At 36.8% G+C, this 14024-nt stretch overlaps 1 protein-coding gene across 1 annotated transcript in view; it reads left to right on the top strand.

Moving 5' to 3' along the window:
* Positions 1–14024, top strand: part of LOC121330778 (heat shock 70 kDa protein 4L-like) — a 40413-nt gene that overhangs the window by 22205 nt on the left and 4184 nt on the right. The window contains exons 11-18 of the mRNA XM_041277540.1: positions 312–445; positions 1040–1233; positions 6621–6722; positions 7387–7524; positions 11344–11469; positions 11684–11791; positions 13533–13652; positions 13829–13990. Of these exons, the coding sequence (XP_041133474.1) occupies positions 312–445; positions 1040–1233; positions 6621–6722; positions 7387–7524; positions 11344–11469; positions 11684–11791; positions 13533–13652; positions 13829–13990 (1084 nt within the window). The remainder of the gene's footprint in view (positions 1–311; positions 446–1039; positions 1234–6620; positions 6723–7386; positions 7525–11343; positions 11470–11683; positions 11792–13532; positions 13653–13828; positions 13991–14024) is intronic.

Below are 14024 nucleotides of genomic sequence, written 5' to 3'. Positions count from 1 at the left end.
ATTGCACTATCAGGATATATTTAGGTGATGTGTAATGTACTTGGCATAGTTCTGAGTCTAATCAGGGAAAAGACAGGATATTAAAAGCTTATAATTAGGTTTTGTCTTTTGGCAATGCTAGGTCAAGTGATTTAATGTGGCAAATACAAAACATTAATTAAGTATTGCAATGCTCATGGTAGTTTGCTTCCTTTATCCTCTGTTATTCTTTCAGGTCTTCTTTATGTGTTCAGATTTATTCAAATGTTTATTTTGTGCTCCTCTCTCTCTCTCTCTCTCTCTCCCCGACCCCCTCCCCAAAACCAATGCAGGGAGTGTGAGGTTTTTAGCAAGAATCACCCAGCCCCATTTTCCAAAGTCATTACCTTCCACAAGAAGGAACCATTTGATTTGGAAGCCTATTACAGCAACCCACAAGATCTGCCATACCCTGATACAAGAATAGGTAAGCAAATAAGATATGTTCCCTGTGTAAAGTGTGAATGAATGCACTGTATGAGTTGTAGTGCCCAGACTGTGAGACATATGCAGTGATTGCAGTTTCACATGATAATATGTTTTGTTGTCCTTCATCTCTGCTTACTGAACTATCTCTGTTGCACATTACAAATAATTCTCACTCTGTCTGGTGATGTGAGAGCCTGATAGCAATTTAAATGTTTGGGAAGGGAAAATAGAAAAAAGGCTTGTTTTTCCCCAATCAGGAGATACGACACAAGGAATGTAATATTTGTAGTCATGTGTACTGTCTAGGTGGTTACATGTTGAACCTGTAGAGAGGACTGGTCTTGTGTAATAATGGCAGTCCTATTAACTTGGTCCTCCAGAGCACTGCAGAAAGTGACATTGTGACTTACTTTCTGTGTCTTTTTTTGGTTTAGGGGTGCGGTTAATTAATGTTTTTAGTTGTTTTTTTGTTATTTAAGAAAGACTGAAGTAAATTAAATTTATTTTTTATGGAATACATTGTAGTGTACTGTATAACAGTACACTACAATATAACATATAGCACTCTTTCACTGCCATCTCTCTTTCCCAGGCCACTTTGGTGTGCAGAGCGTGGTCCCGCAGCCTGACGGGGAGAGCTCCAAGGTGAAGGTGAAAGTGCGGGTCAACGTCCACGGCATCTTCAGCATCTCCAGCGCCTCTCTCATCGAGAAGCAGAAGGGGGAGGGCGAGGAAGTCGCCATGGAAACAGAGCCCACCGTTCAGAACGAGACTAAGGAAGAGCAGGTATGGCAGAGAGAGAAAGAGAAAACCATTATGCTGTGTTTCCATTTATTCCTTTGAAAAGGTCACAGGATTCTTGTTTGGTCCTGTTTCTGTCTTTATGTGCATTTTCACCTTTTATAGTGAACGCAGTTGTGTGTTTCTGAATTCGGTGCTAGATTTCTGTGTTTTGTTGTGTCCATCACTCACATGAGCAGTTTGTTTGATTATCAATGAAAACAGACATTTGCTGTGACTCATCCAATGGAAATTAGGTATTACTACACAACACAGAGGACCACATTGACATGTGTTGTGTGTATCCATGTTGTTGAATGGTGTTATAATTGGCTTTGGTTTTCCTTGTGCTACTCTTCAGGTTATATAATCTCCTGTGAGGTGGTTACTAAGATTTAAAGAGTTCTGAAAAATATAGCATTACACACCCCACGTGTTGCTACAACTGTTTAAATAATGTACCTGTAATTTCTTTTCATAAGAGCATAAGAACATAAGAAAGTTTACAAACGAGAGGAGGCCATTCGGCCCATCTTGCTCGTTTGGTTGTTAGTAGCTTATTGATCCCAGAATCTCATCAAGCAGCTTCTTGAAGGATCCCAGGGTGTCAGCTTCAACAACATTACTGGGGAGTTGATTCCAGACCCTCACAATTCTCTGTGTAAAGTGCCTCCTATTTTCTGTTCTGAGTGCCCCTTTGTCTAAACTCCATTTGTGACCCCTGGTCCTTGTTTCTTTTTTCAGGCTGAAAAAGTCCCTTGGGTCGACACTGTCAATACCTTTTAGAATTTAACATCCGTCAATACCTTTCATTGTTAACATCCTGATAACTTTTTACACTGATAACTATAAAGACTGTTTCAACACACTGATAGTAGCTATTTCCATTCAACTTCTTTTACATGCTAAAACTCATACGTATATAAAAAGAACTCGACAACTGTGATGGAAAATTCATGTTAATTCATGCGAGCGAAAAAAAAAGATTTTATACTGATACTGGACTGCCATTCAGTCTGCTTTATTATTATCTTTATTATTATTATAATTATTATTATAATTGTAATGATTACTTAAATTACATATGAGGAGCACGGTACAGCTTTAAAAAGATGTATATATGAAAAGTTGTACAATGGTAATTCTTTTTAATCCCCTGTCGGGTCACCACACATACAGACACATAAACACACACACACAAAACATTTATCCTACTTCAATTAATTTGTGAAAATACGTTGTTCCTTCTTGGTTCATTTTCAGTCCAGCAAAACGTTCTATAACCAGAATGCTCAGCGAGGTTTGTTATTTGCTAGAATTTGTGGATGGAAATTCATCAAACCTTTTGTTACTGCTGTGTTTTATTATTTTTATTTTGGTTTTTTTTTTTTGGCTTGGAAGCCTACTGTTATTGTTAAAGGCTTTTTTGTTTGTTTGTTTTTTTAATTAGGCTTCCAAGCCAAAGGCTGGGAAGCCTATTGTTATTAAGATTTTTTATTTATTTATTTTTCTTTCCAAAACTTTAAACTGCTGCTGCTTCGAAGCTGTGTGACTGATCAGGTTCTGACTTGGCAGCTAACAAGCTGGATACATTGGCTGTCTGATGCTGAAAATATTTTGCTGCTGCATCCTTGCAATTAGCGCCGTGATGCATTTTTTGATAAAACCTTTCGAAATCTTCTTGGGAACTGGTGAAGCGATTGATCTGAAACTTGCCATATATCATCAGCAGCCAAACCCGCATCAAGTTTGAAGCAGAAGTTGCTGTGATAAATTTTAATCTCAAAATGGCTGCCACAAATCTTATCGAAACGCGCCCCTAACAACAAACTGCTGCTGTTTGAAAACCGTTTGTCCAACAAACTCCAGACTTGGTAGTTATCGTCCCAGTAATAATGGGATACAAATATGTCAAAATGGTTATGTTTTATAAAACAAGATGGCCGCCAGGTGTACATTTACGTCTGAAATTTAAAACTGCCTCAGTTGACAAATGATTTACTTGACTAACTTGAAACTTCACAAGCATCATCCTTGACATTATAGCAATATAACTGACTTTTAAGAAACTGGTGTTAAACCGAAATGGCCATGTGATGCATTTCTTCTTGAAACCTCCCGAAATGTTCATGAAGTGATTGATCTGACACTTGGCAGATATTATCAGCATACAAACCTGCTTGCAAAGCAGAAGTTGCTGTGATACAATTCAATAGTAAAATGCCTGCCGCAAATTTCACCGAAACGCGCCCTTAACAGCAGACTGCTTTTATTTGAAAACCGTCTGACCAACAGACTCCAAACTTGGTAGGCATCGTTCCGGTGACAGCGGAATACAAATATGTTAAAATGGTTATGTATCATGAAACAATATGGCAATACAGTTCTGCGGCTCATAATAAAGTAATAACAGCTCAAATCGAAAGCAGATTGGTCACTTAGTTTGGCGGCCATATTGGAATTTACGTTTAAATTTTATCTCCTAGGGCGTGCCGATATGGACAAAGTTATAATGGCACACATATAGGAAGTCATGTGCTCTGAAAAAAATGTCATCACCCGCGACCTTTGACCTCTTAAACGTCAAGCTAAAAACTGGCTCCTTGCACCTCAGGGATCACAGATAGTCATGGTTCATATCGAACACATATAGGAAGTCATACGTGCTCTATAAAAAAGATATATTACCCATGATCTTTGACCTCTGCTAAGGTTCGAAACCCACAAATTGGCCTATAGATCCTCAGCTGTATCTAACACAGATCAGTGCACTTAAACTTCAGCGTAAGATTATGCTCTGTACACAATACAACTTAAGTAGCCCATTAACTAACTGTAGGAAACGTAGCGAGCTGTATTAGCGATTATTTGTGATGATTGAACCATGTTTTCTTGGAAGCCTTTATAGTTGCTAGCAACTCCTAATTGTTTTTGTTTTTTAAGGATCAAGAAAATGTATGCGATAATCATTTTTAAAAAATTTGTGACATTACTCGTACAGCTGTTTGTTCGCTAGAATAGAGTTAGATGGAAACCTGTTTTTGTCCAAATATATTTCCATATATTTTAATATTTTTATAAATGTGTTTGTCTTGTTCATGGAAACATAGCTAGTGTAAGGATTATTGCCCACATTATCAAACAGGTAACACTGCAATAATGATTCAGATGTGGTACAGAACAGAAAAGCCAGAGCACTTAAGGTGTGTGGTTTTATTTTTTGTTTTTTTTAATTGCTCTTCCTGCAGTGATTTAGAGGACAGCTCTCAAACTCCAGTGCACTGCAGTGGACATTTTGATAAGAGCTTTGAAACAGACTTTAGAGTTATAAGTGTAAAAAGTTGTCAGGATGTTAACAATGAAAAGAAAAATGACAACTCGGTTATTTAAACAGTTGTAGAAACTAGTGGGGACGGGTAACGCTATATTTTGGAACCCCGCTATTTATTGTTTAAGGAAACATCCTGATGTTTATACTTCTGTGCAGTCAGTCTTCAGTGCTCTGAGCTCTGCGCTGTTCCTGGTTTCTCATCCTTGTTCATATCGTCTCTTTCTCTTCCTATATAGTATATAATACTGTTGTTATTTACACTTGCCACAAGGAGATATTTGTGATAAACAACCAAAATAATATTATGTGTTTTTGTTTGTCTTTTAACTAACCACTGTTCATTTTCACATGTTGCACTTGAAAGCAGATGGTGAAGCACGGAGTCCAGGCTTGACTGCTTATGTTGTCTCACTATCCTTCTGCAGATGTTACTAGCAGAACCTTTTTTTATATATGTCTTATCTCTTTAGTGATCCATTTACATTGACTAATACTTGAATTAAATGGTCACAGACCAAACTTGTAAATGGCTGCTTATGTGATGTTTAGGCCTATGTGCATCTAGGTTTAGGTGGCTATAAAGCCAGACTTTACTATAGATTCAGTCAAATCTTTAATGCCTATGTACATGTTAAATAATACATATACATAAACTATTTTAAGGAGATACAGGTGTTTATTTATTTAAACATGTATGTACAGTTTATTTAAAGAAAAACCCTCCAAATCCCCTTTCTTTACTCTTTTTTTTAAGTTCTTCCTATTTTGTTTTATCTTTGTATTTCTTGCTTTAAAGCAGCACCCCTCTCTTCTCATTGAAGACGACATCTATGACTATGAGGAGGAGGTTTGTGATCACTATGTGTTCATGTGCCCTTTAAAGGTGTAATAGTTAAAGTTTCAAATCCATTTTCCTACCCTCGATTAGTATCAGTACCCTCTCCACTGCCCCACATCGTCACGCTGAGTTTGTACTTTGTTTTCTTAACTTTGAAACATTGCTGAAAGTTGGTATGCACTGAAGTTAGTAGCATTGGTAGCTGTCAGTCTCTTGTGCCTTACACCTGGACCAGGGTTTTATTACGACACAATGGAGCAAGGAGTGTTAAATGGTCTTGGAAAAGGACAGTCTCATGTATCATGGATCACCTGCGATTTATTGAGAAATCTTGGCATTAGATGATTAAAAGTTCAACTTCACAGTGATAAAGGGGGCAGTGAAAAAAGGTCTAACAGGGTTGGCAGACTGATTTTTGATTTAAATAAATACAAAAAAAAGTTAAATACGTATTTCCAGGTGTTTCCCCGAAATCGTTATTAATCTGGAACCAAATAAATGGGGTTCAGGTAATCCAGTCACAAATGTTGTCTGAATTATTATTATTATTATTATGTTCTTGTTGTCTTTGGAAAGGTTCATGATTTTATGCCTGTGGAAACAAGGCCTTTGTGGGTTTTATAATACCACATATCCTGTTTCTAGAGCAGTCTTTGACCAGTTGATTTCATCATCTAACCCTTCTGTTCAACCCTTCCAAGTTGTGTGGCATGATACGTGTAACCTAGGAACAGTGGAATATCAAAATAAAATATCAAATAAAGTACCCACCACTCCTCATTTATCCGTATGTTGTCTGTTACTGTGACATTCCTGGTGAGATATAATAGGCTACATATCCATAGATTTCATGTCACATGTTCTTAGTTTTTAGTCTTAATTATATGTAAAGGTAGGTGGAAGTTTTTTTAAGCAAGTAGAAAAGGTAATATTCTGAGCACAACGGTAACAATATAAAACTAGTAGGAAACAATTCTGGAAAACAATAGTTTTCCTTGGTTACAAATGTTTTTATTCCCCGCAGCAAATTTGCCATTGCACTTGCTTCAAAATAGGGCCCCGGCTATACTGTAACTGTTTTTTCAAATGTAGGAATATGATTTTGTCGCAAGTTATTCATGGTTGTGTCCTTGATAATTCAAAGGGAAAAGGAATGACAGATATTAAGTACCAAAGTCCATTATTTATGCTCAGCAGTAACAATGTTTTGTGTTTTTCTTCCAGAATAAAATGCATGTTGACCATGAAGATGCACAGCAGAAGGAACAAGCTGACTTGCCAAACCAGACTGCAGAGGAGGGAGCCAGTCCAGGATCTGAATCCAAGGTTAGCTCAAGTGGAGCAGTAACAGGGCAGCTGTGGACCTTCACCATAGCTGCTTCATAGCTGTGATCACAGCAAAAACAGAAAGTTATGGGGAGTCTCCCTATTAAATCGCTCTGTTAGGACATAGGCTAACAACATGTTTTATTAGATCTTTTTAAAATAATGGATTTGGTTTATGACTCTGTAAAAACTTTAAAATGTAATATACATGCTACACCATACAATAGTTTACGTTTTATAAGTTAATTCGGTTCTTGTTTTGGCAGTAAAAGTATAGTTTCATAAACCAGACAGTCAAAGTTATATAATAAAACTGTATAGTGTTATTAAAGCTTGACTATTAACTTCTGTCACCTTGCTTTTAAAACAAAACAGTCCAGATCAAGGCTCTATTAATTGATGTTTTTTATAAGCCTTAACAAAACAATTACCGCATGTAAAACCAAACAAAAGCCCTACTGCACAAAACAACAAAAAAATCAGTAGGGATTATCTACCCATAACTGTATTAGAGGATAAACAAAGCTCTGTGTAGAGATCCCTAGAAAGACTTTAAATGTCCTTGAAATTGTCTTTGTAAGCAGCTAGCAGTTGTCCCTTATCCTTTTCAACAGCGCGGTTACCGTCCTCAATGTTTCAGTGTTTGTTTGCGTGTTTGTTTCAGGAGAGTGGAGATACAACAGAACAGCCTGCCGTTTCTGTTAAACCCAAGGTCAAGGTGAAGAGTATTGATCTGCCCATACATGCCAGCATCATCAGACAGCTGGATCGAGACACGCTCAACAGCTTTGTAGAAAATGAGGTATATCTTCTTAATTAGCAAGGGCTTCGATAGTAAGCCTGCGTTGGTTTAAATATGGAAGGATAGCTCATTTAAAATTGCAGTCAAAGGCCAGTCTGGTGACTCAACACTGGTGTAACGATTCTGTCCTTGCGGAGCGTATGAGTTCACGTCCAAGGGCTGCATGTTCTAGGCATCTCAATCCTCAGAAGAGTGTGGCAGGTCTCCAGATGCTATGCTGCTGTCCTTATTTAGTTTCTCAGTGGTTTTCCTGGTCCTCGTCTGGTTTCCATGGACTTTGGCATCCGCTTACCCCATGGGAGTAAATCTGCCAAGGCCTGTCCAGCATGACCTACTGCTGATCAAGGGAAGCATGACGTATGTGTAACAGTCCGGGTCGAAGGGAAGCATAACGTATGTGTAACAGTGTGTCGTGTTGGGTGACCAGTTTTAGAGTCCACGTTTAAACACAGGACTTTTGCTAACTTTACAGGAGAACAACTTTGCAGTTCTGAGAAGAGTTCTGCAACTTTCACAGACCTTTATACAAATCTGCAGCCTTTAAGCTATCTTACTAAACTGTAGCAACTACATGTTATCTAAAGCCAATTCGAAGTGACATTCTTAATTTGGGTAGTCTGTTTGTTCTACCTAGATAGACCTTTTAACTCCATCTTGTTCTGCTTTATTTTTGATCACAAGTAGAGCTTGTACAGTACTTGAGAGAGGTTTATGATTAATTCTTGGATAATTGTATAAAGAGGTAAAGATATTCTTGAATATTATATATATATATATATATATATATATATATATATATATATATATATATATATATATATATATATATAAATATATATACAGTTGTAGTCAAAAGTTTACATACCCCAAAGGAAATGTAATAATTTCTAGACATTTCTCAAACAAAATTATAGGAAAAATCTTTTGGATGAAAAAAAGTTACAAGAAATAGATGTTTTATTTCAGCAATTTTGTTGCATTCCATTCCTTCAGTGTACTCTATTTTCAGGGTACTAGAGCACTCCAGAAATCTGCCTTACAAAATAGCTGGATAAACTGTTTGAATAATTGTTAGTTTCATTTTATTTTAGCAGTCCAGACAGTTTTGGAATTGTATTTGAACTCTATAAACACACTGCACTCCTGTACAAACAAAACACTACACCAGCCCCCTGACCCAAATTTAAAATAGCAACCATTGCATTTAAAGCATTTTTTCTTTTAGATGTAAAACCATAATACCTGTGAAAAACATTGTTTATCAATATAAAGCACATCATTTCTTTTCAGCTTGCTCATCAGCGGCAGAACCTTGTTTAGCTTTTTGGATTTTTCTATGGTCTGTTCTTCGAACAAATGCAGAAATGTCCATATCTGTAAACCAATTTTATATTCCTTACCATTTAAATAGAAATGGCTTTGGCAACCAGTACAACTTGCATTGCCTCTTCACCACACAATGCTCCATTGATAGCCTAATTCCCCAAAAGCTTTCATTTTTAACAAGTTAGCAAGTGTCAGCGTCTTTTCCTTTATTAGGAAGCTTCTGGTAAATTGATCGGCGTTTCATATTTCCCAGGTATCGTCAACCACAAAGATTAAAAAATGACAGAGCATTAGACCATTCAAAGACACATACGGGGATATTTCTACAACCTGCCATTACCTTGAAAAAGGTGCCTGTGAGAATGCTTCCTGTTTACTCCACTGACAGTAGTCCAGACTGGGTCTGAGTACAGTAACCCATACAAAATCTTCCCCCTGAGCTTGAACTGAAATCTATAACTCAACCAGACAACCTGCTACTTAATTTTTCACTGATTTGCTCTAAGTCAGACGTTGTTTTTGTAAACTCACCACAAATACTTATATATCTCGCTGTGTATTTTCATAGTTGTCAAATCTCCTTCAACCGTGTCTTAGGTAACACCTGTAATTCTATTGGTCAGTTTGCAATGACAGATTGAGACACTCCCTTTCTGTCTTGCTGTTGATGTTAACCAATCAAAACTTTACACAAACCTTTTATTCCCATGTGCAATACATGATGTTTGCAAGCTGCTTTTTTTGCTTGTGGTGTATTTGTGCACAGTTACTGTGATTCGCATATTAGTTAAACTTCTTATTTCGTAGAGAATAATTCCTGGCATATAGACTTTTCAAACTTAAGAAACAACACGTTTTATTTACTTATATCCATGGCAGTCAAACGGGTGGATCATGCTTCCATTTGTACAGCAATATGTTCAGCAACAATACAGCTGCATACGAACAGTCTACAGTTTAATTCCAACTTATATCTTCTTAGTCTTATGCAGTTACATCTCTATTTCATATGTTTGTCTGTATTTCTTACTAATGTATGATTTTAAAGCATATCTCTATGGTATGTGTGGTCAAAAAGCTATACTTGCTCAAGCTACAAACTGTGTCATCTGTCCTTCTGTCCTTTTTTTTTTCTACAGTTTTCTTTCCAAATCAAATTTAACAATACAGCCTGAACCAGCATTATTAAATACTAGAATGCATATTACAATAAAATATTCTGTCGACATTACTAAAATAACAGTGGAGGATGAGCCCTCGTTGTATATGAGACTTTTTCTTTTGTGTGCCTCAGAATATCATTCCATCTTTTCTTCATCTCCTCTACCGTTCTGTTAATAATGCCTACACTCTAGAAGTAAAGGCTCTCATTAGAACCTTGCTTTGCCACTGTGGGGAGACCTTTTTAGGTGCTTCCAAGAACCTTTTTTTTTTACATGGAATCTATATTCTCTATTTGCAGACTTTCTGTTTTGTCATGTAAGCTTTGGAACATGTATTGAAAATTGGAGTTTGCAAAACAATACGGTGCCAGTATTATAAACTGTAATATACAAACTGACTTGATCAGAAGGCTTAAAAAATTATCTCTTTGCAAAATGTTATTAAATGTTTCTTTGTCCTTAAACAATGTCCCCTTGTTTCCGCAGACAAGTCTCACATCACCTTGCCTTTTATACAGCCTACTGTTTGACTGCAACAAATGTAACGCCTGCTTTTCAGAGTTCTTAAAATGATCACGAAAATACGAGGGCCGCAATTACCAACGGAATATTTAAGACCTCATTTGCAAAATCCACTCCCAATTTCAGCAAAATTTTTGTTCAGAAACATCACAGAATTACATATGCATATACAGAATTACATATGCATCAAGGGCTAAAGCGCACAGAGACATTGCCCCTGCAGATCACATATTCATTGTGTGCGTTTTGTAAATCCCGTCCAAGAATTCAGAACTCTCAGCTCCCGTTTTGTGGTTGTAAAACACGTGCAGTCCTTTTATAAATCTGGGCCAGAGTGTTAGTGTTTTAATTTTTATATTTAAAAGTCCAGTTTTTGTAAATGCTTATTGCCTTGGTTCAGAAACCTTATCAGACAGGACTACAGGTAAAATGTAACAATAAAAGTTTCTTTGTAATTCTTTTAATTGTTCTCAATCCCAATAGTAGAAATTGTAGAAATCTGTTTTCATGTTTTATATTGTACCAAATTCAGCAACTCCTTTCTTTAAAATGTTTACTGAACCGTTTTTAGTACCTTTCATAGTATGTGTTGAGTTTTAAGTAGTCAGTTTCAACTCTTGAAAGAATTACAAATCTGTAAAATTAAATTACTAAGAATTATCTTTCCTCTATTTAAGCTTTGTAATGTTCTATAAATATTTTTTGTTTTCCTGAATTTGACGGGGAGCCTTGTCCCACTTCTGCCCTGCTCTTGGGGCCTCATGAACACTTGCCACTGATGCTGGTATTGACTTGCTGTGTTCCACAGGGGAAGATGATTATACAGGACAGACTGGAGAAGGAGCGGATCGATGCCAAGAATGCTGTGGAAGAATACGTGTACGATCTTCGAGACAAGCTATGCAGCATCTATGAGAAACTTGTCAGTGAAGATGTAAGAACGCTTATTTCTTCTCTCTGAGATTACTGCGTTGTCAAAGCAAATTTAGGGTTTATCATTTCGTTTATTTTCTAGAATAAGTTATTTATTTATTTTTAAACAATTTCATTGGTATTTATTCCCAAGACAACATATATAAAACAAAATGGCTCTTTGTGAATCTCCTATTTTGATTGATTGCATTATTAATATACAAATGACCTTGCAGGATAGCAGCAAACTTTCCCTCATGTTGGAGGACACAGAAAACTGGCTTTATGAAGAAGGGGAGGACCAACCCAAACAAGTATACATGGATAAACTGGCTCAACTGAAGGTATAGCACCCTGATCTTTAACAACTAAACAATTAAGAGGCCTTTTTGTGGCTGCACACAATTTAAATACATAGTACATTGTTTTGTGAAGCAGTTCAGCCAATCCCTTTTAAAAAGGCAAAGTAAATGACAGCAACGGTGCTCATTTTCTTCTGTTGTGGAGATGTAACTTGCCCTCCTGGTAACAGATGTTATGGCAATCTTAAGGAGTAGGTAGTGGGGTGCCGAAAAATATAGCATTACACGTCGTCGTCCCCCACGCATATCCCATATGTACTTATACCAGTAAAAGAAAATCCAACATGGCTCTGGCTTCTCTGTATATCACTGCTGTTGTGGGTTTTTTTTGCACGAACCAGCCACGATCCATCGTAATAAGAGCAAACTTAACACTGCAAATTACATTTTACCGATTGTGACCAACATTTATTAATGTGCACACCACATAGGAAGCCGATGAACAACATACATTACCAGATGGCAGCGGACTTCATCCAAAAATATGCAAGCTTAAAAGGCACCAGTCAGATACACAGCGCCATCTACAAACTTTGACATGCCTGGAGGTGTCAGCAGAAAGATTTGTTAATATATACCGTATAACAGAAAATTGTGGCTGGTATTAAATTTGGATTTGCTGCCTTGGGGGATTGACGGTTTTTGAATGCCGTTTTTCACTAAGCAAGTTCACAAGGACAAATGTCACACAGTTTTGCATTTATACTTTTAATGCCAAAAATATTAAAATATGTTTATTAAATGAAATATGTCTGCTAAAACAGTATCTGATGTACAGTAACTCGTTATAGCACCTAAAGTAACATTGCAGCAACTTGGAAAACAACAAAGACGGCCTTCTAAAATCAGTTACAGTATTTATCATTCTTATACAGCCCTTAAGGTACCAGCAAACTTTTACGATAACCGTTTGCTATTAGTTTGCAAAAATTATACGCAGGTTAAGATGTGCACTGTAATAAAAAAAACTCCTGAACCTTCTAACACCCTCCCAGGATCCATAACAAATGCTCTGGTTTTCCTCTTCTGTACCACATCACGGATCATTATTGCCGTGTTACCTGTTTGACAGTGTGGGCAATAATCCTTACACTAGCTGTGCTCTAGAGCAGATGTTTTGAAAAGAGCTTTGAAACAGACTTAAGTTATGTATAAAAAAGTTTTCAGGATGTTAACAATGAAAAGATAAGTTACTGGTACATTATTTAAACAGTTGTAGCAACCCGTGGGGATGCGTAACGCTATATTTTTTCAGAATCCCGCTATTTACTCTGTTTGAACCTCTTCAATAGTTCTTTAGCAGTCTTTATTAGTTTTTTTTTAGTTTTAGTTTTAATAAGCATAGGTATTGATTATGTGCAGAATTATCCACTTTTTTAGGAACAGTGGTTTGAAACCTATATCCAGGAGACCTGTTTAGATGCAACTTTGCTGTATTACACCCCAAATCTCCCCTGGTGTGCCATGCTGTAGTCTGAAACCTAGTCTCCTGAAACCAAGTTTCAAACCATAAAGTGGCTTTGTGTTCCCTCAGCTTTAAACTAGGATTTTCATCTGGAAGATTACTCAAAAGAGGGCACAGCCATCATTCTTGTAGAAATAAAAGCTTGCAGAAAAGGATGGGGTTTGCTTGAAGAGTTGTGTTTACAAGCAGGTGTGTTTTAAGGGAGCAATGATATGGTTTTCATACTTTTAAAATGTATTTAATATTTTTATTTTACAGAAATACGGCCAACCCATTCAGGAGAGGCACAGGGAACATGAAGAGAGACCAAAGGCTTTCGATGAACTTGGAAAAAAGATCCAGCTCTTTATGAAGGCTGTGGAAGCTTATAAAAGAAAGGTGCTTTTGAATTTACTGAAAATATTGAACATGCAGTAACTGAGCTTATTTATCAAATGGAACATAAAATCTACAGTTAATATTATACAGCCTTTATCTGAATGCAAAGTCTACCCTGTTATGTCAATTTTTTTCTAGAAGTATCCAGTCATGTCTTCTGTGTTTCTTCATTGCAGGATGAAAGATATGACCACGTGGACGCTGCTGAGATGATGAAAGTAGAAAAGTGTGTCAGTGAGACGATGGTCTGGATGAACAGTAAGATGAATGCACAAAACAAGCTGAGTGTTGCCCAGGACCCAGTCGTGAAAGTGGCAGAGATACTTGTAAAAACCCAGGTACAAAGACAAGCTTATTTTCAGAATATAAACT

This window comes from Polyodon spathula, chromosome 2 (genome assembly GCF_017654505.1).
Source record: "Polyodon spathula isolate WHYD16114869_AA chromosome 2, ASM1765450v1, whole genome shotgun sequence".
Classification (NCBI taxonomy): Eukaryota; Metazoa; Chordata; class Actinopteri; order Acipenseriformes; family Polyodontidae; genus Polyodon; species Polyodon spathula.
This window is presented reverse-complemented; position numbering and strand designations above follow the sequence as displayed.